The sequence below is a fragment of the Thamnophis sirtalis genome, unplaced genomic scaffold (assembly GCF_051295495.1).
Source record: "Thamnophis sirtalis isolate CommonGarterSnake01/CBP01778 unplaced genomic scaffold, rThaSir2_p1.2 scaffold_3, whole genome shotgun sequence".
Classification (NCBI taxonomy): Eukaryota; Metazoa; Chordata; class Lepidosauria; order Squamata; family Natricidae; genus Thamnophis; species Thamnophis sirtalis.
Window position 1 is genome coordinate 155,795,623 of NW_028261383.1, and position 26,103 is coordinate 155,821,725.

Here is a 26,103-nt window from a genome sequence, read left to right on the forward strand (position 1 = left end):
AATAATAAGACGTGTGAACCTGTGCATGGCAGAGTGGGTGGTGGTGGTAGTACTGATGATTGTATGTTCGCTTTTATTTACCTTTTATTCCTCTCATCCTTCCTGTAGTGCATGCAACTGATTCTACTCGTATGGAGTTGGTCATCCCAGGTGAGCAGTACTTCTACTTGAAGGCAGGAGGCGCTGCTGAAAGACAGAAATGGCTGGTGGCTTTGGGCAGCTCCAAGGCCTGCCTCGGGGATAGCAGAAGCCAGAAAGAAAAAGGTTGGTTCTTGGTCAATAGCTTTCTGTTAATGAATCGGTGGGCTCAAGCTTACAGGGTTGTTGGTAGAGCTGATTAGTACTGAGTGAAAGTACTTGGTCAACTTCAGTGAGTATTTTGCTCTCTCACCTCCTTAGCAAACATATCTGGGTTTGTTGAACCATTTGCAATCTCTCCCCTCCATTTACACCAATGTTTGCATATATGAATTTGGCTCTTCTTGTAATCGTTAGATTGCTGACTGCCTACAACGGGTTAGAGAAATGGATCTCAGGATCTGAAAAGAATACAGTGTAGAAATAGCACTGAATGTGCTGTTGGGTCCCCAGTGCTAATTTTGATGACTTGGACAATTTTTAGGTACAGGTAGTACTTGAATTACAACAGTTTGTTTAGTGACCTTTTGTTCTGACCTAGGCTTCATTAAAAAGCAAGAAGCAGAGTCTTGGTCCCAGCAAAACCTCTTTTATTTACACGACTGTGAATTCCTTTCATTCACAGTCAGCAAGGCTTGGCAAACAGTCTTTCAGAGGAATATTTATCAACACGAACCTTATCTCGCTTGGAGAGCTACCAGATAACTAGTTTTCCAACGCAGGGCAAAGCAACACTTGGCACAGAGTCTCTTATAGTCACAAACAGAACTTTCCACTCTTGAAACAACTGAAGGAACGAATTATTTCCTGCAAAAGCCCCCTCCCCATTCACTCCTCTTTTGTTTCCTCTGGGAGGGCCAATCACCTGCAAGGTGTAGCTTTACTCCCAAGTCAACCCTGCTTTCTTAGTTGTTCTTGTCTTCCGGCAGCTCTGGGCATGCGCACACTGGGAACAGGCTCTGGCTGTTCCTCTGCCTCACTGCTGTCTAGCTCCCTCTCTGCCTCCACCACAGAGCCCTCGTCTGAGCTTTCCTCAGCCCCCAGGGTTCCTCCCCAATCTCCTCACTGTCTGACTCTGCTGCCAGCTCTGCTGGCCACCAATGGGCTACAATTCCATTCAAAGTTAATAATAGCACTGAAAAATGTGACTTAGGGCTGTTTTTCACAGTTACAACATCCCCAAGACTTTGTGATCAAAATTCAGATGCTTGACAATTGAGTCGTATTTGTGTCCCAAGGTCGTGTGATCACCTTTTGTGACCTTCTCACCAGCAAAGTCAGCGGGGAAGTCAGATTCACTTAACAACCAGGTTACTAACTTACCAACCGGAGTGATTCACTTAACAACTGCAGCAAGAGACGTTGTGAAACGGGGCAATACTCACTTAATACATGTCTCACTCAGCAACATAAATTTTGGGCTCAACTGTGATCGTAAGTCGAGAACTACTGGTACCTGTATTTCAGCAATAAAATGAGGCGAAGAACCGAATTGGTTAAAGCAGGTCTTTAGGGTTTTTAAAAAGCCAATGATAGAACACAGACAGTCCTATGGACAAGTGTAGCATTTCCCCCATTTATTGGTCAGTCTCTGAGGTTCTGCGGGAAAAAGTGCTGCAGCTGGTTTCAAAAACTGTTCATGCTCAACCCAAGAAAATTAAGACTCCATGAGAATAAAAAAACAAAACCCAAAGGGTTTAATGTGCAGAGAAAGAAGAATGAATTCTAGGACCGATTGTTTTACTGACTGGGTTCACACATCACAATAAACCATAGCTTATTTCAACCAAGGTTTTCTGACTCCGCAAACATGACATAGTTCATATGACGCATCGAAGGTGAATCTAGCATTATTCATGGGTAACATCTTCCCACAGGCCTGTATGTTCAATTTCCCACTGTCTACCGTGTTGAAATCAGATGGCTACTTTTGCGATGGCTTGTCACCCCTCACTTCACTTTAAACCTCACCCCCTTTAAAGCAGGCAGTCCCAACTTCAATGGGGAAAACTCACATAGGAACCCCACAAAGGTCTAAATCACTTGAGTATAAGGGAGGGGGATGTTAATCCCTCCAAGTAATCCCCCCCTTTAGGATATGAAAAGAGATTAAAGCAGCTTTATGTTGCTGTCAGGAAAGCTATACTATGTAGCTTATCCAACAGCTGTGCCTATGCCTAGCAGATTAGTGGCAGCCCTCCGGGGGTTTCTTAGTTTGTACCCAGTCACATTACTACAGCACAAAGCATGCCTTCCTATTCTGGTTAAAGCACTCAGCCCCATCCTATACTATTACCCGGTCTTGGATCCATAGTAAATCTAACTACAGGCACACTTGACTGATGGCTGGATGTATATCATTCACTTAGGCCCATGATGGCAAACCTATGGCAAGTGTGCCACGGGTGGCATGCAGAACTTTCCCTGCGGGCATGCGAGCTGTCATCCCATCTTAGCTCCACTGCGCATGTGCACGCGCCTCCCACTGGCCAGCTAATTTTCAGGTCTCTGCCTGACATGTGCCGGGGGCGGGGTTCATGTGGGAGACGCGAGGGGTGGGGGGTTGGTGTGCCTCCCCCGTGGCCCATTTTTGCTCCCAGGAGACTGTAAGGAGGCCTACTAGTCCCAAAACGGGACAGGGGTGTGTGTGCATGCACAGGAGGGCGGGGGAGTTGTGCACTCATGCGCAGTGGGTGGGGCGGATGGGGGTGTCAAACGTGCATTGCATTATGGGTGCAGACACACACACAGACACTTTCGGCACGCAGCAACAAAAAGGTTAGCCATCACTGACTTAGGCATGTAACTTAGGACCTCAGTTGCTTTGTCAACTTTCCCATGCACGGGAGGAAGTCAAAGCCTGTGCTTCGAATACTTTTAATGTATATTTTGGCAATTTGTAGGCCGTTCTTGTGACGCTTCACCTTTTACTCTGCAGATTGTTACGGTTTCCTGTACTCTGTAATTGCTATTTTATTTGAGTAGGACGATTCTGAAGTTCTACTTCCCTAAATAAATATTGGAAACCTGAGGTGTGCGCACAGACACAAGTTATGTGTACATTTCCCAGAATAAATACCACTGAGATGGTGGCTAAGGCTAAGCCTCTCTTGGCAGATTGGGTGATAAATGTTTTCTTCCATCCCACCCACACAGATGCAGTTGTGCACCCACTTCAGTTAACATTTTTTTTTCCTCTATTATTGCACCGAAAACCACAAAACCAGATCTCCTTTAGTTCCTCCCCTCCTCGTTTCTTCTTCATATTGGTGTGTTAAAGAATTATCAAGGCCTGGCATAGTTCAATGAAGATTACGTGCTATCTATAGGCACCTTCCTTGGTACCAGCCAGAGTCTCTGCTTCATCTGATTTTCAGTGTTTTAAAACATTTATTTTTTTTTAAAAAAAAGCTTCATCTTCCATGTCTCATGGCACAGAATAACATTGTCCTTAGAAAATGAAACTAAATTGTAAAAGGGCTTGAACCGTCCTTTCAAAATTGCACATGTGTCCACTAGTCCAAGAAGGTAATTCAACCCAGCTTAACGCAATGTGCGAACTCTTCCTTTAAAAAGTTCTTCAGAGCATGTGGGAATATGAACACCTCTAACAGAAACTCTTTAAAGCAGCTCTGTGTTCTTGGATCACATAGATAAATGCCTTTGGGTCTCAGAGATAAATTGGTGGCATTTCATTGAAACAGAGGAAGTTGTTTTGGTTTTACTAATCTTTTTACTCGGCACGGGAAAACGGTACATGAAACGAACATACATTGACCATCTATATTACATCGCACATTACATCATTTGCATTTTATTTTCAGTGTTGGTTCTATCCACATATTAAGGTTCAAAAGATATTCACATCTTGAAATCAGAGAAGGCATCTTAGCGGTCATCTTGATATGACAGAGGGAGCAAGCTTTTTTCACTGGCAGAATCAGAACTAATTTTGTTTCTGCTTTTAAGTCTCACGTTCTCTGGGGTGCTGTGTGAATGTTCTTTCAGTGTCTTGTGTAAATTCTGTGCTTGTCTATCCCAGATCTGGACATAAGCAACGAGTCCCTCGGAAGAAAACTGTCTGAACTACGTTTGTATTGCGACGTGCTGACACAGCAAGTGATAGCTGTGCAGGATGCAACCCAACCTCAAGAGAATGGCTCTCCTTTGGACATCCAGGTAGGGTGGGAGAGAATCCAGAGCAATTGTAGGTTCCTGTTTTTGCATTTCCCAGCCAGGTCTGGTAAGAAATCTGTGGAATAATATCGAGCCGAGGTGGCGCAGTGGTTAGAGTGCTGTACTGCAGCCACTTCAGCTGACTGTTATCTGCAGTTCGGCGGTTCAAATCTCACCGGCTCAGGGTTGACTCAGCCTTCCATCCTTCCGAGGTGGGTAAAATGAGGACCCAGACTGTGGGGGCCATATGCTGACTCTGTAAACCGCTTAGAGAGGGCTGAAAGCCCTATGAAGCGGTATATAAGTCTAACTGCTATTGCTATTGCTATATTAATTATCTGACAACATTAGCAAGTTTATTTCTGATCACTGTAGGATAGGGATGGGAAGCTGAGAGCTCTCTAGACAGGGGTGGGATCCTACCTGTTTAACAACCAATCGGTGTGCAGCAGAGGTGGGTTTCTGCTGGCTTGCCTCAGATGGGGCAAACCATAGTATTGGCGGCGGGAGGTTTGTAAGTTTGTAAGGCCAGTATTGGTTGGCTGAAGTGATACAATCCTTTCACGTAGCTGAATGGGGAATTAATTTTCATATAGAGAGTTACTTCTTTGGAAACCCAACCCATTTGGGCAGCAAAGGGGCACGTAGAGACCAACTGAGCATTTGAATTGAGCCTTTTAGCTCTCAAGCACTCTCCAGTTGGGTGGTGGGGCTCTGAGGATTAGGATGGAAAGGCCACCATGCAATAGTGCTGCTTCACTTGTCTGTGCTCTCAACTCCCCACCAGAAGATGAATGAAGCTTCATCTTTATTACGGGCAACCTGCAGTCAGTTCATCTCTACCCTAGAAGAATGCATGAAGTTTGCAAATACTCGTTTGGCTCCTGAGCTGTATCATCCTTCAACGATCCCAGAGCCTTCTGATTTTGTCGGCACTAAACTTCCACATTCCCACCGGGTAAGACTACTTATGACTTTTCCCTATTTATATTCATTAGTGCTACTCTAATAAGAAGCTCAGTTGGGTTGCCTCTGGAAAAACTGTATTGATGCCAAATTGCCATGGAAAGAGATTGTCACGCTGTGGTGCTGTATTTCATTCCCATAGAATTACTGTATTTTTCGGAGTATAAGACAAACCTTTTTCCCTCAAAAAAGAGGCTGAAAATCTGGGTGCGTCTTATACACTGAATACAGCATTTTTGGCCTCCTGAAACCCCTCCCCCTTCATCAAAATAGCTTTTAGAAGGCTTTTGGAGAGCTTCTGAGGCCTGGGGAAGGGCTGAAATGAATGAAAAACGGCCTGTTTTTTGCCTCCCCTAGCCCCCAGCAGCACTCTATAAACTTCCTAAAGGCTATGCATGCCCTTTTTGGACAAAAATGGGGCAGTTTTCACGAAAAATGAGCTGTTTTGGGGAGGTCTGCAGAGTGCAAAAACTTTTTTTTAAAAATTTGCCTCTTCAAAATCTTAGCTAGATGTAACTAATTTCTTCTTTTCACCCTGACTGAAAAAGTCAATCTTAGAAATCTTTTCTGATTTTTTAATAATACTCTTTAACCCCCTTAAAAAAAGACCCAGAGTTAATTTGCTTTTCCTGTCTGTTTCAAAGGAAAAATCCTTCAGAATTTTAACAGAATTCTCTTGTATTGACAAGTAAAAATTATCCCTTTGTTTGTCATTTCTAAAAACTTCGTTAACGAAGCTCTTTTGCATATCCAGAAGAAAGAATTTGTCCAAATTAGTTTCCTGATTTAACGTCTGTTCATCTCCTTTAGGGAATAAGTCATCCATTAGATCCATTTATATTACATTTAAACCAACATTCAAATTAATTTCAGCAATATCTGTTGCAGCTTGCTTTTGTTTTATAATTTCAATAGAACATGCTCTTTCAGTTTTATCACGTGTTTGATCCATTCTGTGCAAAAGCTTGGCTGAGAGGAAGTCAAATGTTTGCACTAAAGATTTCCACTCCACATTTCTTTAACCTCTTGCTTTTAGTGTCCTTATCATTTTTAAAAAATGAAATCAATCTCCATTGTCCCACGAGAAAGTATCTTTTAAATAATTCAAAGCTATAATTCCAAATCCTTCTGGTCCTTTAATCCGTCATTAACTTTCCAAAATCCATATACCAAGCACCCTTTTGCTTCGCAGTCCAAAAAAATGATAAATTTTTAAAAACTTTTTAAAATCAAATTTGCACCGTCTTTTAAGAAAACAAGAAACTTAGCCAATGAATCCAGTAAAACCTTGCTACTCCAAAGGGTTTTAATCTCTCTAATATGCAAAGAATAAAAAAAATGCAAAAAAAGTGATTAAGATATAAGGCTTGGTCAATCTGAGTGTCTATAAAGGCTGCTTTGTGGGTTTTAGCTTGATGTAAATCCTGACTATCAGCCACTACTTTCATAAGCTGACCATAAAAAGGACGGTTTCCATGGTCTTCTCATGAGGAGCGACTGTCCAGGGTCATATGGGATGATCTCAACAATCTCCTTTGTTTCGGAGAGATTATGCTGACTTGGATCCAGTATCTGGTGGCGCTTTCCCACACAAAGCTATCTTGCTAGCTAGCAAAGCATCCGCTCACAGGAAGTCTCACAGGTGCTTACAGGAAGTCACTACATTCCTTAGAAAAGTTGTATGTTTTGTACCAGTTGGAACAAAGATGCCATTATACAGCATGGCTTTCATTTTTGATTCTAAGAACTGCCATTTTCATACTTTGATCATCATGTTGAGTTAGTTGCTTTTATATTACTTAGGAACCGGGCTATATCTGTCAAAGGGTCTATGACAATGCACAGCTGCCAGCTCGCCACAGCCAACTCGCCCTGAGACAACTTGCTGCGGGAGAAAGAGTTACACAAATATCAAAGAAGTGGGGGGAAAGAATCATTAAAGAAAGGATGCAAAAGGAGGGACAGAATGAAATGTGAATGACAAAAATTAAAGTATTGTTTTATTTATTTTAAATAATTACATTGAATTGTTAAATTGTCCTGCGGTAAATTAGCTGTGGAGAGTTTTGAATCCTGTTCTGCTACAAACTACAGTTATCTATAGGCAGCTGGTGAAAGGTGATATGAAATGTAAAAGTAATTTAGACTTGCTTTATGATGAGAAATAGACTGCTATCTATCTATATGTTCGTTTGTTTGTTTGCATGGAACCTCCAGATCTTAGTTTGCTTCTATTACTGACTTATCTTGCCCCAGTGACTGGGGATAAGGCTCCCTAGTGGTCAACAGATTGGGAAAGTACATCAGATAAGTAGTTGGCAGATGGTTTAAAAGATGTCATCTGTGAGATTAAGCCTTTAAAACATCTGATAAACTAAAGAGAGTCCAGTTTTCCAGAGACTAGGCAGCTAGAGAAAAAAAGTCAAACTAGGTTAATAATTTTAAAAATCGGAATGTGTAGTTGTACACCTACAGTGACTATCCCCTCAAAGCATTTGGGTTTGTGAAGTTGTATCTATCCATGCACATACCAATCAGAGTAATAGGGTATTACTTTGTGTTTATGTCCTTACCATTGTTGTTGTGGGCAATACGCTGACTGTGCAAACCACTTAGAGAGGGCTGTAAAAGCACTGTGAATCGGTATGTAAGTCTAAGTGCTATTTTTTTTTTCTCTCTCCATCCTTCAGGTTAGACGTTCTATGAGCCACACAGGCATAGTTTCCTCTGACAGGTAAGCAGCCAGAATATCTCCAAGGCTTATTTTAGGATTGGTTAACTTTCCCAGAGAGTGTTTGGGGCCAGGGAGTGGATTTTTTTTATTTATTTGTTTATTTTTCACCATGGTATTTTGAAAATAATCCCATGGAGTTAAGCATATTCCCTTTTTCACTTCTCTCCACTGTCCCAGGAAATAAAAACAAAAGTAAAATATTGAATGTGGGGTAACTTAATTACAGTTATTATTTAGCAGAGGTAAGTGGCAGCAGTTATATCTCAGTAGAGACAACAGGGGATTTTCTACTAAGCATTAGATCTGCCAGACTTCTTTTTTGACAGTTTCTTCCTCTTCCTGATTACTTCCTTTCCTTAAATGAAGAAGGTTTTTGCTTGCAAAAGAACTTAGAAAGAAATTGATTAATAAAGCCAGTAGATCAGGGGTGAAATCCACATACCTTTGCTGCTGGTTCGGTAGCAATGTGAGCGTGCTTTCTAGCTAATATAAATCACGCGCCACAGCTGATCGTCAGAAAAACTGGTTTGCCCAAACTGGTTTCATTTTTTTTACTACCAGTTTGGGCGAACTGGTCCGAACTGATAGAATTTCATCCCTGCATTAGATGCAATTAAAAAATTTTAATTTAGGAGAGTGGATTGTATTTTAACTTGACAAAACACAAGACTCTGTGAATGGAAAGTTTATACTTGTAAATTGTCTGAATTTCAAATTTGCTACAGCTAGCCCTTGTTTACCAACCATTCGCTCAGCGACCATTCAACATTTCCGTGATGCTGAACGAGTGGTACTTAACACTTGGTCCTCAAAGTTCTAGTATTGCACACCTCTTTGGTCACGTGATCACAACCTGGCCACTTGACAACCGTTGACGCACTCTTAACAAAAGTAGCAGTGCCCCATGATGATATGATAATCACCGTTTGTGACCTTCCCTGCCAGCTTTCCACAAGCAAAGTCAATGGGGAAGACAGCAAGGAAGGGGGCAAATTGCTTGGTTAAGTCTCCCTCACCTGCAGCAGCCACCACCAGGTCTAAAATCTCCCGTGGGTGTTGCTGCAACAACTCACGCACCTCCCCACCCACCCAGCAGCAGCAGCCGCCACTCCCAGATCGAAAGTCATGTGCATGCCGTATACTTGCCAGGAAGCTTGCATGTGAACCACTGGAGACTTGCAACTTCCTACCAGCTTCCCCATTGACTTTAGTTGTTGGAACCCAAAAGGAGGCCCTTGCTTAACAACCCACAGTGCTCGCTCAACAACGGCAACAGGGCCTACTGGGAAATTGCTGTTGCTAAGCGATTTGTTCATATGAAATCACACTTTGTGAATGCATTGCTTTGATTGAAATTCTGGTCCCAATTAACCTAGTTAAGCAAGGACTACCTCTAATATGAAATGTTAACTATCCCTGATTTAATTAATAGGAGGCATTATTTTTCTAATTCGATTCATTTGGTTGTGTTTTGCAAAGGAGTGCATATTTCTTTACTTATGAGTGCTGATAACCCGGCATTGCCCGAGTATTTATTTATAGGGGGGAAATGTCCGGACCAAACGTAATTTCTAATGTTGGATTTTCCCCCTTACCAGAGGGAGACCCCTTGTGGAGTACTGGGAAGCCATTACCATGGCAATCTCCCTGCGCTGTACGGTAGAAGCCATTTTATGGAAATACAGTGGAAACCATTTTAAGGCACAACAGGCTATATCATAACAGAACACACACCGATGGGTGTTAGCGGTGTCTTACCCCCACAGTATTTGTTTCCAGAAAGTCATCTGTGCACCAAGTTTGGTTGAAATTGCTCTAGGCATTCCAGAGGTATGCTGGAACACACACATACAGAGAGAGAGAGAGGGAGAGAGGGAGAGGGAGAGGGAGAGAGAGGGAGAGAGAGGAGACATTTATATATTTAGATAGATAGATAGATTCTCTTATTCAGAAATAAATTCTGCAACGTGTAATAGAGATTTATATCATGTAAATGTATTGGATGATTTAAACAAAAAAAGCAAATGTAATTACTTTATATTTCAAGCATCTTAACATCTTCTGAGAAACAAAGCATGATCCTGCTAGAAAATTTGTGTCTTTCCTTAAACTGACAACTTTTTCCTTCAAAAAGTTAAGAGGACCGTTTGGGAAGACCCAATCGAAGGGGAAATAGCAGAAATCTGGGGGGTGGGGGGAAGCGTCCATGTCATGCTAGAATTTTATTATTTTAATGGAAATGAAAGCTAAGTATAATTGACTGGATATCACGAGCTTAAAATAAGAGGATTTTAATGAATTCAGAGCAATTATTCATGTGACAGGAGAAGCAAATGGGAAAAAGAGCTCAAAGTACGTGGATTAGTGTTCCTAAAAAAAGGAGAGTCAAAAGGCACAACTGCAGATGATTCCAATTGAGAAAGAAAAAAAAAAAGCATGGAGCACAGCAAAAGAAATCAGCGTGACTGGACAAAACATTTAAGCGAACATCTGAAAATACTGTGAGCAAGGACTGTTCCAGGACAGAACAGGATGAGTCAAAGACAAAGAAGCCTTGGAGAAGTAGTCTGGAAATAGAAAGCACTCAGAAAAGCTGAAACTCAAAAGGAACTGCCAAGAATAATCAAAATAACTTCTTTAGAGATCTTCAAAAGAATAATAAAAAAAGAATCAATATACCAATTATGCAGCGAAGATGGCAAAAATGTAAGAAAGCAGAGAAAAGAAAGAGCAATATTAAACTCCTTCGGACCAAGCTTTCACGCTTCCTATAAATTGGTGTTTTTCCAATTTGATAATTTTAAGAGGTACTGAATTCCCAGTATTCTTTACTCAGCATGCTAGCTGGGGAATTCTGGGAGTAAAACTCCACACATCTTAAAAGTTGCCAGAGTTGAAAACACTAATCTAACTCAAAAAAGAGGCAACTGGACTTTCTGGTTTTTCTTTGAAGACCTTTCCCTTCTCATCCAAGAAGCTTCTTCAGCTCTGACTGGATGGTGGGGTCAGAGTCAGAGCTGAAGAAGCTTCTTGGAAGAGAAGCAAAACGTCTTCAAAGAAAAACCAGAAGGTCCAGTTGCCTCTTGAAAAAGCACCTTTCAGACAACCATGACCTGGATGAATGAGAATCTCCATAGACAGTCAGCAGTCCTTGAATACCGCCTCAACTCCGTGGTGGTCTGAATGAGAGAACAAGGTGAGCCCAAGCCTAATGGCAGGGCTGCTTGATTTTGGGAACCAAAGGGAGGTTTCAGTTGAAAAAGCAGATTTATAGTCCCAACAGTAGTCCTTGATCCCGCTGCGGTCATTGCCTTCCAGGTAACGTCTGCGTTAACAGCTCATTTCAGCTCTATGGCTCGTATCCCAACCACGACCTTTTTCTGAACCAGTCTGACTTAGCAACAATTATCCCCGTCTTTGTTAAAATCCCATCTTGACTACTACGGTAGGCTTTACACGGAGCCATTTTTGAGACGCGCCGGAAGTTGTAATGAATAGAAAATGCAGTGATCAGGCTGCTAAACAGTGCAAGACACAGGAATCACATGATGCCTAAATGGAAAAATCTGCACTGGTTGTCATTTACTTACTATTTAAGAGTCTGGCATTGACCATTAAAGACCGAAATGGCTTGGCCTTGCTGTGAATCTGCCTAGTTACTTCCATCAGCAGAATAGGCCCTTCTGGAGAGCCTTGTGGCTTATGGAAGAGATGTGTAGGGCTGTCCCTAAGAAAATGTGCTTGTTTGGCCTGCCGTTCATCCAGCGTTCAGAAAAAGGGCCAAAGCCGAGGTGGCGCAGTGGTTAGAGTGCAGTACTGCAGGCTACTCCAGCTGACTGCTAGCTGCAGTTCAGCAGATCGAATCTTACCAGGATCAAGGTTGACTCAGCCTTCCGAGGTGGGTAAAATGAGGACCCAGATTGTTGGGGGCAAGAGGCTGATTGCAAACGGCTTAGAGAGGGCTATAAAGCACTGTGAAGCGGTATATGAGTCTAAGTGCTATTGCTATTGCTATTTCTTCTCACCAAGCTTTTCCCTTTTAATGGAGCTGATTCTAATCACATTTGTTTTACATCCAATATCATAGCATTATTTCAATTTTTTCTAATTTGCATTTCTACACGTGAGCAGCCTTGAATATCATGTCTGTCTCTATGGCTACTCCCCCAACTGTGACCCGGGATCAAAGTTGATTACATAAATAAAATATGAACACGATTGTCAAAACATTTTAAAGGACATCACCCAGAAGAAGACTGAGACAATAGGATGAGGAAGAAAGGATTTAAGTACGGACATTCTTAATGAATGTCAGGAAAAACATCCTGACAGTAAAGCAGTGGGCCCAATGACCCCAGAGAGGTGGTGTTCAGGAGACATATTCAAGTGGAGACTAAAAGGCCATCTCCCCCCCCCACCTGTTTTATTTATTTATTTATTTATTAGACACATTTATATGCCGCCCAATCCCGAAGGACTTTTAATTTAAACTCTTGCACAATGGGGATTAGACTCACTGGTCAGATCTTATTGCTGTTTACAGGACTTGGCCTGCTTTCCATGCAGTGTAGCTGCTTGCTTGAATCATCAGTTTTTGTTAGCCTTGCAAGGTAGCGCAGCCAGGAACACTAACTGTCTTATTAGACTAACAGAATCCTGCCGAGGCTGAAAGTACAGGTGGTTCTCAACTTACAAGCACAATTGAGCCCAAAATTTCTGTTGTTAACTGAGACTTTTGTTAAGTTTTGCCCTCATTATATGACCTCTCTTGCCCCCATTATTAAGTGAATCACTGCAGCTGATAAGTTAGTAACCTGGTTGTTAAGTGAATCTGGCTTCCCCATTGTCTTTGCTTGTCAGGAGGTTGCAAAAGGTGATCCCGTTGTTGTGGCCCGCCAATGGTCAGTGGAGCTGGCAGCAGATTCGGACAGTGAGGAGGTTGGGGAGGAACGGGGACCAGTCCTGGAGCCTGGGGAAGACTCTGATGAGGGCTCTGTGTTGGAGGCAGAGAGGGGGCCAGAGCCATATGCCAGTTATCAGCTGCCTTCAGAGGTAGACATCAGTGAGGCAGACGAACAGCTGGAGCCTGTTTCCAATGTGTGCATGCGCAGAGTTGCCAGATGAAGAGAACAGCTAAAGAACAGGGGTCGACATGGGAGTAAGGCCACAGGTGGACGATGAATGGCCCCTCCCAGAGGAAATAAAAGAGGAGTGAAAGGGGAGTTGAGTTTGCAGGAGACAATTAGTTCACTAAATTAGTTCGTGACTCTCCGAGACTCCTTGCGGAGTTTTGCACATATTGGCCTGGCAGCCCTCCAAGCCAGATAAGTTCTGTGACTGTAAATCCTCCCTTGAAAGACTTTGCTGGCTGTGAATGAGCAAAATTCACAGTAAATTATTAAAAGGGTTTTTTATCGGGGCAAGGAGTCTGCTTTGTGCTTTTGGGAAGCCTCAGTCAGAACACGCGTAACCTTGGGACACCGCAAGGGTCATAAGTATGAACCAGTTGCCAAGTGTCCGAATTTTGATCACATGATCGTGGGGATGCTACAAAGGTCATAATTGTAAAAAATGGTCATACATCACTCTTTTCGGTGCCATTGTAGCTTTGAACAGTCACTAAACAAACTGTTGTAAGTCGAGGATTACCTGTATTTCTCTTATCCTAGAAAACTAGGGAAGGGTCCCTTTTGAAATGCTTCCCGCTCCCCTTTTCCTTCCAGGGGCAGAGACACCTCTTATGTGCCAGTTGTTCCTGTCTGTGGCTGCCCCGCCTGTCTCCCATGCTCATTCCCACACACCCATTATTTGTTTGTGTTTGTTTGTTTGTTTGTTTGTTTGTTTGTCTTGTATGCTGCCCACTCCCAGAGGACTCCGGGCAGCTCACAAAAGACAAGGGAAAGGGGGAAACGAGACAAAGACAACATATTAAAAACAAAACCAACATTCACAATTTCCGTGGAGGTAGATGTTTCTCAGACCCCCCAGCCTGCTGGAACAGCCAGGACTTGGTGGCTTTGCGGAAGGCCGGGAGGGTAGTAAGGGTCCAGATCTCGACGGGGAGCTCGTTCCAGAGGGCCAGAGCTGCAACAAAGAAGGCTCTCCCCCGGGGAGTCGCCAGCTGACATTGGCTGGCAGATGGAATCCGGAGGAGACCTAACCTGTGAGATCTAATTGGTCTGAGAGAGGTAATCAGCAGGAGGCGGTCTCTCAGGTACCCAGGTCCGATGCCATGTAGGGCTTTATAGGTAGCGACCAGCACCTTGAAGCGGATTCGGAGACTAATAGGTAGCCATTAGACAGTGTTATAGCATGCTGAGTGCAGGGTTTGCTAGCAACTCCCGCCTGTCTTCCTTTGCAGAGTGCTGGAGCCAGCTCGGATCCCCTCGGTGCCTCCCAAGGGCACCGAGACTGTGCTGCGCAACTTGGAGGAGATGGTGGTGTTCTGCTCACAGCAGTGGGGGCAGACGGGCTCCCAGTCCGGGAGTCCCCCCAGCACCATAACTGAAGAAGCCGTCGGTAGAAGCCACCACCAGATAACTGCATGAGATTGACCTGGGAGGAGAAAGGCAGTGAGTTGGTAGGTACATAAAACTTGTTCCCTGCCTGGTGTGAAATCATTGCAGTGTGTCCTTTTCAATGCTACCAGAATGTTGACTGAGGTGTCTGGAAGAATTCTTACTCCCTGGGTCCTTAAGCTAATACCATATGGAAGCCTGGAAGCCTTTGAATTGGGCTTACCTGAGATCATCTGGCAGGGTTGGGGCAAGAGAGATTGGTCTTCTTTCTTTGAACCAGATGTCCAATTTGATCTGAAATTAGGTGGCAGGAATTACAAAGCAGGCAGTGTCAATTGGGGAGGAAATAACCTGTGAAAGGTAAAGGTTCCCCTCGCACATATGTGCTAGTCGTTCCTGACTCTAGGGGGCGGTGCTCATCTCTGTTTCAAAGCCGAAGAGCCAGCGCTGTCTGAAGATGTCTCCATGGTCATGTGGCCGGCATGACTAAACGCCGAAGACGCTCGGAACACTGTTACCTTCCCACCAAATGTAGTTCCTATTTTTCTACTTGCATTTTTTACGTGCTTTTGAATTGCTAGGTGGGTACAGAAGCTGGGCCAAGTAATGGGAGCTCACTCCGTTACGCGGTGCTAGGGATTCGAACCACTGAACTGCCGACCTTTCTGATCAATGATCTCAGCGTCTTAGCCACTGTCAAGGTTTGCCACAAATCCCTGAAATCATGTTATGCTCAGTACAGAATCTGGAAAACAAAGTAGAAATACTTCAACGTTTGCACTGGTGGAGGGAAAGTGTTATAGTACAACCGGGCATTGCAGCAAATTGTGGGGGAAAGGAATGGCCAGCACGGTGGTGAGCCCTGCCAAAAGACATAGAATATCATGTGGCCCATAGGATGCCTGCCTCTGCACTGAAGATCCTGACTGTTTTTCCATTTACAACTAGGGTTTTACTCTTGGTTTATGAATCCCGACTTACTTGGAAGCCATGTCCTCCTACTTGAGATGATAGGCTAAACAAACTCTTTGGGTTTGCTTAATAGAAATGATAACAAGAAAGTAATAAAGTGGTGATTCAGATAGTCCCAGAATTCTCTAGGTGTAGGATCTTGACATACTGTCTGTGAGTATTTTCTGTCTCTAGGTTTATTTTGTAAACTCTGCCAGTAGATGCAACGAGTCTTGCTCTCCTTGAGAAATTGCCATGTGGTTTAATTCCTCTTCCGCTCAGCTTGGAGTAGTCTTAACCAGTGGTGGGATTCAAAACTTTTTAACTACCAGTTCTGTGGGCATGGCTTGGTGGGCGTGGCAGGGGAAGGATACTGCAAAATCTCCATTCCCTCCCAATCAACTGGGACTGGGGAGGCAGAGAATAGATGGGCCAGTCAGAGGTGGTATTTACCGGTTCTCCGAACTACTCAAAATTTCTGCTACCGGTTCTCTAGAACTGCTCAGAACCTGCTGAATACCACCTGTGATCTTAACTATGAAACTGCTTTTACAGGTGCTGGACCTGCAAGAACTACCCTGTCCTTCATCTCATCTCTTTTTTCTTGTTTTTCTCAGATAAACCATTGTTGGTTCAGGACTTCCCAGTGGACTCAGCTGTCGGCAACCAACCAGTGTCACCTGGATCTTTTGGTGCTTTCTCAGCTCCTGGAATCAGCTCGGTTGCTCTTGAACTGAAACAGTCCGTCTGGGGCTTCCTCCTCTAGCTTAGGAATTACCTAAACATTCTGGGTATGGGCTCCTGCAAGACCAGCAGGCACCAAAGGGCCAGGTACCAGAGGCGGCATCCGTTCTGTTTTTTTATTTTTCCGGCTTGTGCTTGCCAGGGGTTGGGAGAATGCAACCCATATATTCCAAAATAGACGTTGGCACCTAGGGGATGAGTTGGGAAGAAGACTAGGGATTAGCTCTCCAGGCTAGGTTGGTAGGAAAGAAAAGATTGCTCTCAAAAACATGTAGGAAGATTAGTAATTTCATACTGGACAAGTTAAGCAACTGCTTTCCCGGCGCTCCCCCAAAATGTCTTATGTTTGCAATCGGCCATCTGAGATACTTTGAGTCTGTAGAAGGATTGCCTGTTGCAGAGGCAGAACACGAATCTTCTGTCCGCAACACTGCTCGTGTTTTGCCTTCTGATAATTGGATGGGGGAGCCTTTTGGTCAGGACTTCAGTCTAGATGCAAGCAGGGATGATCTTGGCGAGCTCCACTTCTTTTCTCAGCAGGAGCTTCTCCCCCGCTCAAACTTGGACTTCCCCACAGAGCTTGCTGACTAGGATAGAGGAGCCCCTTGGAGCTCATGAGAATGCTCCTTGGTTCCTTGTTAGAGCAGCACAGAGCAAACATCCAAGGTAACCGGAAAAGCAGCCTCTCTGGGCATCTGATTGGAAAGCGAAGTTTGGTTCCCTCACGGATCAGTCGCTTGCCTTTTGCATAAAAGGGTGAAGTCTTAGTCTTTCGGGAATGCCTGCCTTCTTTTTTTTTTTTGTACAGACACAGGGCAGCCTCGTGGGCATTTGCGTACACCTCTGTCTCTCACAGGGAGAGCCCAGCCCAGGACAAGACTCTTAATTTTGAAAATGAAGACTTTAATTTTGAAACGAACGCAGCGTGACGGCTATCTGTTTGTTTTTTCCCCTGTGGGGTGGATGTTGGCACCACTGGGGTTTTCCGCCAGAAGCAAAGCCAAAAACAAAACAAGCCTCTTTCAGGCTTGCCTGATGTAGACACAGCAAACAAGGCGAACCTTGGTCTCTCACATGGCAAAGGAGTGGGGGGGACGAGTTCAGGAACACCTGGAACTAATCCCTGTCCGTCCTGATGAACAGGTGGTTGCAGTTTTATATAAAGAATTGTCGCATCACTGAAGCCCAGTGCAAAACTGAGAGGCAGGTGACTCATAATGGCAGAAACAAACTGGGAAACAGTAGGGTGCTATTTCTGGCTCTCCTACTGTTCCTCCCTGCTGCCCCCCCCCCTCTTCTTGAAGAGATGTCTTGTTTGACTTGTGTTTAATTTCTTTCCTGGGGCATTTCATGTAATTAAACAAGGGCTAGATTTTTTCCAGAGGTTTATTTCTAGTTAACCTGAGCAAGAATCCACCATTGCGTAATCAAAGCCAGGTATCCTTCTGTTACTTTTCTGAGGATCCCAGGAAGGGTGAGAATCAGTTTGGGGTAATGGTTACGGCATCAGGCTAGAAACTGGAGGACTGTGAGTTCTAGTTCTGCTTTAGGCCCAAAGCCAGTTGGGGATCTTGGGCCAATCCTTCTCTCACAGCCCTAGGAAAGAGGCAAGGGCAAACCACTTTGGAAAATCTGGCTAAGAAAACGGCAGAAATTTATCCAGGCAGTCACCAGGAATCTACATTGACTTGAAGGTTCCCACACACACACATGCACACACAAAGGGTTGAAAAGAAATTTCTACAAAGGGGACAACCTTCTTTGGCCGCAAACTACAAGCATTGCCCACTGGCAGTGTGCTCAGGTGGCATAGCACCATGTTGTGTAATGGGGCAGGACACCCAGGAATTATAAAGTTAAAGGAAATGATGGCCCCCAAATCTTAGAAGCTACACCAAGACTTGTACAGTTTCAGTGATTTTGTTGTCATTCTTATTTGAAATCTTGTGAAATCTCATACAAGATCCATTAAATCTTACTCGATAGGTCAATTTCGCAAGATCCCACCTTTTTATTTGATTTTAGAATACTGCTGGTGTCTTGACTAAGCCTGACTAAGAGTTGAGGTGGTCAGCATTTGGACAGCTCCTCATTTAAGAGCTAGGAAATATGTGCAGCACTAATTTCAAAAGAAGGAATTGTTCATGAAATGTTTGTGTACAGTATTTGTATATTGGAGCTCTCTTAATGCCAGTTTACTTCTTTTTTATTTGTCTGTCTTTATATGACTGCGCATCTTACAAAGAGTGGCTCTGGATAGTTACAATGGCATAATAAAAAAAAATGAATAAAACCAGTATTTTATTTTTAAAAAATTAAAAATCACAAGGTGTAAGAGAGAATAGATGTCATCAGTTCCCTGGCATTACAATTTTTAAAATTTATATCCAGGGGTATTCTAAGCAGAATTGGCCCTGGTTCATTCTTAGATGGGCATTTATCATGAATACTTAAGCCTGAACTAGAAAATTTTTATATAGAGAGATATATCCTGAAAGGAAAGTGACAAACCATTTCCAAATGTTTCCAAGAAAATTACATAGGTCTGTGAAGTCATCTAAAATGACGCTGGAGCCAAAGGTGATGGGATGGGATGGAATGGAGTGGAGTGGAGTAGAATAGAATAGAATAGAATAGAATAGAATAAAATAGAATAGAATTTTTATTATCACTTTGAATGTACACTAATCAGCATACATTAAAGTGAAATTTTGTCGCATATAGTTCTCGAAGGGTCACCACCTCCAAATATACACGACACGAACATGGCAGAATAGATAAATAAATACAAAATTATGCGTATATCCACATATGTTATATGACATAGATAAACAACACAGGCTAGTTTGGATGTATACATGTACATGGCAAGAAAAACAAATCTTGCAAGTTTACTAGACCGATGGCATAGGGAACAAAGCTGATTTGATTTTATTCTCTCTAAAGGAGTAAGGAGAACTTCCCGCAATCCAGGTAGTTCTCATCTTAAAACCACAATTGAGCCCAACATTTCCATTCCCAAACAAAACAGTTGTTAAGTGACTTTTGCCCCATTTTACAACCGTTTTTGCCACAGTTGTTAAGTGAATCACCGCAGTTGTAAAGTTACCAACATGGTTGTTAAGTGAATCTGGCTTCCACATTGAATTCGTGTACCAGAAGGCCACAAAAAGTGATCACCCGATCCTGGGATACTGCAGTCATAAATGCATGCCAGTTGTCAAGCATGCAAAATTTGATCACATGGGTGCTACAAAGGTTGTAAATGTGAAAAATGCTTTTTGTTCAGTGCCAGTATACTTTCAAACAGTCACTAACTGAATGATTGTAAGTTGAAGATGACCTGTATCTTTAGTCTAGGAGTAGATTCTAAAACCTTGCACCATTAGTAGCAGGTAGTGCAAAGGCAATGTATAGTGGTGATTCCAGAATTTCCTTTTGTATTCCCCACCATTTCCCTTCCATTCTTGGTGTCTTTATATTGGTGCATGGTATTTGAAATAGTAACTGATGATGACCTTGCTAGGATATTCCCATCCCTGAGGAAGAATGGGGATATAAATTGGGCCATGAAGTATAAAATGAACTTTGGAGCAGGTAGGCCCTTGATGCTACCTTTTCCTTTCTGACCAAAATCTCTTGGAAGCTGGTTCCCAGGATGTGGATTCTGCCTTCGGAGCCCCTCCTCAAGTGGTCTACCTCTTTGGATTGGGCTGACCTGTGGAGCGTTTGTAAAAGCCTCATAGCAAATACAAGACTTGGGGCTTTGCTTTCACTTAAGAGAAAAAGCACAGCATACCTTATTATCCTCTTCAGCCCAAGAACCAATGGTGCCAGTGGTATTTCCAAGTGACTTAAGTGGTTGTTGCATGGACACATAACTCAGACCATCTCCGTCTTGGTGTGTGTTCTGACCTAGGCTTCCCCAAAAAGCACGAGGCAAAACAAAGCACGATCCCAACAAAACCCCTTTATTAAATGAATGTGAATTTCTCTCATTCACATTCAGCAAGGCCTGGCAAACCGTCTTTCAAAGGAATGTTTATGACTACAGACCTTATCTATCTTGGAAAGCGGCCATACAAATATTTTCCAAATGAGGTGCTGTGCAAGGAAAGACTGAGCACAGAGTTCCTGAGATTCACAGACAGATCTTCACACTCCTGAAACGAATCTAACGAACGACCGAACACATTGTTTCCTGCAAAAGCCCACTCCCCTTTCGCTCCTCTTTTATTTCTTATGGGAGGGGCCAATCACCTTCCACCTGTGACTTTACTCCCAAGTCTACCCTGATTTCTGAGTTGTTCTTTTCTTCTGGCAGCTCTGCGCATCTGCACACTGGAAACAGGCTCCAGCTGTTCCTCTGCCTCACAGCTGTCTAGCTCCATAGGCACCTGATCACTGCCAGATGGCCTCGGCCCTGTCTCTGCCTCCGATGCAGAGCCCTCAGCCAAGCCTTCCCCAGCCTCCAGGACTGGCCCATGCTCTTCCCAAACCTCCTCACTGTTCGACTCTGCTGCCAGCTCTGCTGGCGGCCCCCCAACAGTGTGGACATTTTTTTTTCCAGGTGTGCATTAAACTATCTTGTTCTTGAAACCTTCAAAATCAGAATTAAGCAGCCTGAATTAAAGTGAAGAATGCCCAGAGAGAAAGTCTCTATGGAATCCTCACTATTGGGGATACCCAGATTTCTCTAGGCCGATGTCTTGAATATGGGAAAGTAGTTAAAGCAAAAACTGAAGAGTTTTTAAAAGCTGCATAAAACTGGTAAAGGTGCAAGTTAGAAACTAACAAACTGATCTTCATTACCTTGGACTGCGTTTTACCAGGAGAAATTTAGAATTTACCATGAAAGTCCATTCATTCATTCTTATATACAGATTTATGTCACTTTTGTCAGGCTCACTCTAATATAGACAATTACAACAACAATTGTGAATACTGTTTACTGTAAATGCAACTTCTAGTGAAACAACAACATATTCAAGAGAGCATTCATGGTGTATTATTTGGGCAGCAGAGGTCATTCGTGTCTGAAGACTTTCTGAAAACAAATATGCTAATCAGGATGCTGTGGAGCACTTTGTCTAATGCTTCACTTAAATCAAGATATATTGCATCCACAACATCCCCACTATCTAGTAAGGGTATTCAATGAAGAAAAACTATTTGATTAACAAACTCTGTTCCTGTCAAATCTAGGCTGTTGTTGGACACTGCTTTGTTTTTAGAATGCATACAGTGCAAAATCTCTCAGTTATCCGTGGTAGAAACTTTCTAGCTTTCAATGTCTGGTCTGGCAAATCTCTAGCTTTTTTTTTAATTTACATTTTCTTACCTTTTGAGGATTTTTTTTTTTTTTACCGTTCTGGCACCTCTTCAGGATTTCTTTTTTAGCACAGGATGTTTCACAAGACTATAAGCTCATTCCCTCAGTAGCCACAGAATTCATCTGCTGAAAATTTAAGATGATTCACAGTGAGGAGGGGTTTTCTGACCATGTCTGCTTCAGTCTCAGGTTTCAAATCTATCCCTTTGTCCTGCTCTTCAGATGTGCCTGCTGGAACATCAAGTTTTTCTATTAGATAAGATGTAATCAACATTGGAGTTGCGAGCTCTGCATTTTCATACTGGTAGTCCTCAACGTACAACCACAATTCAGCCCCAAATTTATGTTGCTAAGTGAGAAATTTGTTCAATGAATATTGCTCCATTTTACAACTTTTCTTGCCGTATTTGTTAAGTGAATCACTGCAGTTGCGAAATTAGTAACCCGGTTGTTAAATGAATCTGGTTTCCCCATTGACTTTGCTTGACAGAAGGTCGCAGAAGGGGATCACATGACTCAGGGACGCAGCAACCATCATAAATGTGAGTCAGTGGTCAAGCATCCAAATGTAAATCATGTAACCATGGGGATGCTGCAATGGTCATAAGGGTAAAAAACGGTCATAAGTCACTTTCTCCTCTTTGTTTTCAGACATTCATTTAGCTTTTAGTGTTACCATAAGCTTCTTTTCCTATCTTCTTGTGGGATTCAAAATTTTTACTAATGGTTCTGTGGGCGTGGTGTGGTTCGGCGGGCGTGGCTTGGTGGGTGTGACAGGGGAAGGATACTGCAAAATCCCCATTTCCTCCCCACTCCAGGGCAAGGATACTGCAAAATCCCCATTTCCTCCCCACTCCAGGGCAAGGATACTGTAAAATCCCCATTCCCTCCCAACCGCACTAACCAGCTCCGTTCTGTGCAGGGCAACAGAACAAGACCAGCCAATCAGCTGGGACCCCGATCAACTGTGACTCGTGAGGCAGCGATTAGATCGGGGCGGGGCCAGCCAAAGGTGGTATTTGCCAGTTGTCCAAACTATTCAAAATTTCCGCTATCAGTTCCCCAGAACTGGTCAGAACCAGCTAAATACCACCTCTGGTATTGACTATAATTGTGTTCTTCATAACTTCGCTTTTAAAATTTCCATCCTGGGCCTTTGTCAGATCTTCGGTTATGGAAGCCTACTGAGACCCATTTTTGAAATCTTTTTTGACGTTTTACATTTGCCGATATTCTTTTTTCAGTTCCCTTATATCAAAAACTCCAGCATTACATACTCACTTTCCCCCAGTGTCCCTGCTACTTCCACTTCCCCAGCTAAACTTTTCAAACTGATTTATAGTTTATCAGACTGATTAATCCTCTTGCGCCCTCCCTCACTTTTGAAGGTAAAAGTTGTTAGCAAGGTAAGTAAGAAATTTCCTGGAAGTACTATGCTTGGGAGAGTTTATCCTCCAACAGTGATCAGGCAGTCCTTGACTTACAACAGTTCATTTAGTGACCTGTTATGACAAAGTTATGACAGCATTGAAAAAAAGTCACTTGTGACCATTTTTCACGCTTATGAAAATTGCAGCAACTTCCACGGTCAGGTGATCAAAATTCACCCACTTGGCAACTGACATATGATGATTGCTGTGTCCTGGTGTCATGTGAGTCTTCCCAACACTTCTGAAATCTAATGGAGATCTTTTTAGGAAATGCTACTTGTGTGTTAAGTTGCAGATTCCATTTGGGAAAATATCCATGGTTTCTATTTGAACCTTTTGAATAGATACTGGGATAAATGTAACTGGCTACGGCTTGTTCTATCCCAGGAATTACTTTCACTAAAGGATTTCATGGAATCTTCAATGTGAACAAAAGGGAGGATATTTACTTCTATCCCCATAGACACATACCTTTAAATTATTTTGGATCTTTTCTTGCCTATTTTATATGGAAAATATAAAGTAGAAAGAGAAAGATGGGTTGGCTATGTTCGCCATTTCAAGTTATTAGTAAAAAAAATAATGAAGGATGTAAATAAATAAACAAATACGCCAAGCCTAACAGAGTATTTGTCACCATATTAGCAAAACAGCTTTTGAAATCCTGAGTGTTGTAATATGGAGAAAACACAATGAGATTTGTATGGTCTAATCCACAAAAGAGTCAGCAATATATTGTACCTGGCATGCTTTGTGAAGCCATCCCATGTGGTTAGATTTGGAGTCGGGGTGTCTTTGCAATCCTAAGTAATATCCCAATTATTCATAAGTGAATAAAATGTGCTATTAATTTATTCATTCATTAAATAGGCTGCTTATCTCCTAATTGGTAGTTTACAGGTAAAAAAAACAAGTTTTAAAAGCATACAACTGAATGGAAGAGCAAAATACTAAAACTATCGTATTTTTCAGACTATAAGACGCACCGGAATATAAGATGCACCATGATTTTGAAGAGGTAAATTTAAAAAAAAAGTTTTTGCACTCTGCAGGCCTCCCAAGCACTCTGCACACCTCATTTTTTGCAAAAAAAGAGGGGGGCATGCAAAAAAAGAGGGGGGCATGCAAAGCTTTGGGAGGCTTGTAGAGTGCTCCTGGGGGTGGTGGGGGCAAAAACAGGCCGTTTTTTGCAAAAAAGGGGGGGGGCTTGCAGAGGCTTTGGGCGGCTTGTAGAATGCTCCTGGGAGATAGAGGGGCAAAAATGGCCTGTTTTTTGCTCTTTTTTGGCGTCCCCAGCCCTCAGAAGCACTTTATAAGCCTCCCAAACCCTCTGCACATTCATTTTTGCAAAGGGGACGGGGTTTCAGCAGGCTAAAAATGCTGTTGTCACCCTCTTTTTTGAGGGAAAAGGGTGCATCTTATGCTCCAAAAAATACAATAAAACAGAAAATTGGGGCTCCACAATCACTTGGTCCTAATAGTCTGGGAGAACACCAAGGCTTCAGTAATTCCCTGGATGATATAAGGATGGCTGCCACACAAAATTTCTCAGTGCACAGCTTTCTAGAGGGGCAAGAATTGCAGCTGAGTAGATGAGTTTCCTCAGTCCTGTAACATGACATTCTTTAATTGATGGAACCCAGAGTGCATTTACCTGCTAGGCCGAACTGGATGGGTAGGAAAGACTGGAGATAACTGGATCTTCAGATAAATTCTGCTTCCAGAAATCAGGATGGCCCTGATCCAGATGCCCTTTCATAAAGTCTTAAAGACCTAGTTGCATGCCCAGGATCTGTGTGTGAAAGGACCTGTCTCCTGTCTATGCTAGTGATTGCAAACTGAGCTGTTTTGATTTTTTTTTATTGTTCATCACCCAGAAACATTTATGGAAAGGTATGCAAGTTGATTAAATAAGTAAATAATAACCAGGACTCATGCCACAAAGGACCAGCATCTTGGCTTGCACCCAGAGGCCAGTTGACAATCAGTAGAGCTCCGAAGCCATGGAGTCATGCATGCATCAAAATGCAGCATCCCCATCACTACCTATGTGGCTGCATTCTGGACCAGTTGTAGCTTCCAGGCAGTCTTCAAGGGCAGTCCCATTTAGACGCATTACAGTAATTCAGGTGATTAGAATGATTGTCTGATAAGCTTCCCAATTCAGAAAAGGGTAGCAATAGCAATAGCAGTTAGACTTATATACCGCTTCATAGGGCTTTCAGCCCTCTCTAAGCGGTTTACAGAGTCGGCATATTGCCCCCACAATCTGGGTCCTCATTTTACCCACCTCGGAAGGATGGAAGGCTGAGTCAACCCTGAGCCAGTGAGATTTGAACCGCCGAACTGCAGAACTAGCAGTCAGCTGAAGTGGCTGCAGTACTGCACCCTAACCACTGCGCCACCTTGGCTCTCTGTACAGCTGGCACATGACCTGAGAGTCCAAGAGGACCCCCAGTTCATTCACAAACCTTGAATGTAAAGTGCATGGAGAGTCAATATTGGAATATTTCTAATTCCAGAAGACCTAGGTAGACATAGCCATTTGCTTTTGTCAGGACTAAGCCTGAGTCTGTTCCTCCCAGAACCAACAACAGAAAAAAAAATACAATAATGATAACAATATAACACAATGGCACCCAAACCCACTCAAACTGTACAAAATCACATGCCAAGACAACATCCGGGCCTTCAAAAATTTGCAAAATGCTAGCAAGGTCAAGGCCAAATGAACCTCAGGGTAGGGTATTCCAGAGGACTGAAAAGGCACACATAGGGCAGAATCTGAAGCATGCCCATGCTGTTGGATTTAGGCAGGGAGAGAGACAGAGCCAACTGGAGAAGGATGTCTTGTGGCGTGCCAGCAGAACTGGCAGCAGAATTGGAAGTGAGGAGGTTGGGGAGGAACATGGGCCAGTCCTGGAGGCTGGAGAAGGCTCAGACGCTCTGTGTCAGAAGCAGAGATGGGGCCAGGGCTGTCTGGCAGTTCTCAGCTGCCTTGGGAGCTAGATAGCAGTGAGGCAGAGGAACAGCTGGAGCCTGTTCTCAGTGTGCCCATGTGCAGAGCTGCCAGAAGAAAAGAATAGCTAAGAAATCAGGGTCGACTTGAGAGTA

General features: G+C 43.1%; 1 protein-coding gene across 2 annotated transcripts in view; it reads left to right on the forward strand.

Annotated features, from left to right (window-relative positions):
* LOC106549755 (pleckstrin homology domain-containing family A member 3) overlaps positions 1-17,510 on the forward strand; it is a 22,801-nt gene extending 5,291 nt beyond the window's left edge. Inside the window, exons 3-8 of one of the 2 annotated variants that reach the window (XM_087710507.1) lie at positions 109-264; positions 4,181-4,317; positions 5,102-5,272; positions 7,971-8,014; positions 14,376-14,594; positions 16,101-17,510. In XM_087710507.1, the coding sequence (XP_087566633.1) occupies positions 109-264; positions 4,181-4,317; positions 5,102-5,272; positions 7,971-8,014; positions 14,376-14,562 (695 nt within the window). In that variant the 3' untranslated portion in view covers positions 14,563-14,594; positions 16,101-17,510. The remainder of the gene's footprint in view (positions 1-108; positions 265-4,180; positions 4,318-5,101; positions 5,273-7,970; positions 8,015-14,375; positions 14,595-16,100) is intronic. The other variant, XM_087710508.1, reaches the window with a different exon arrangement.
* Positions 17,511-26,103: the final 8,593 nt, after the last annotated feature.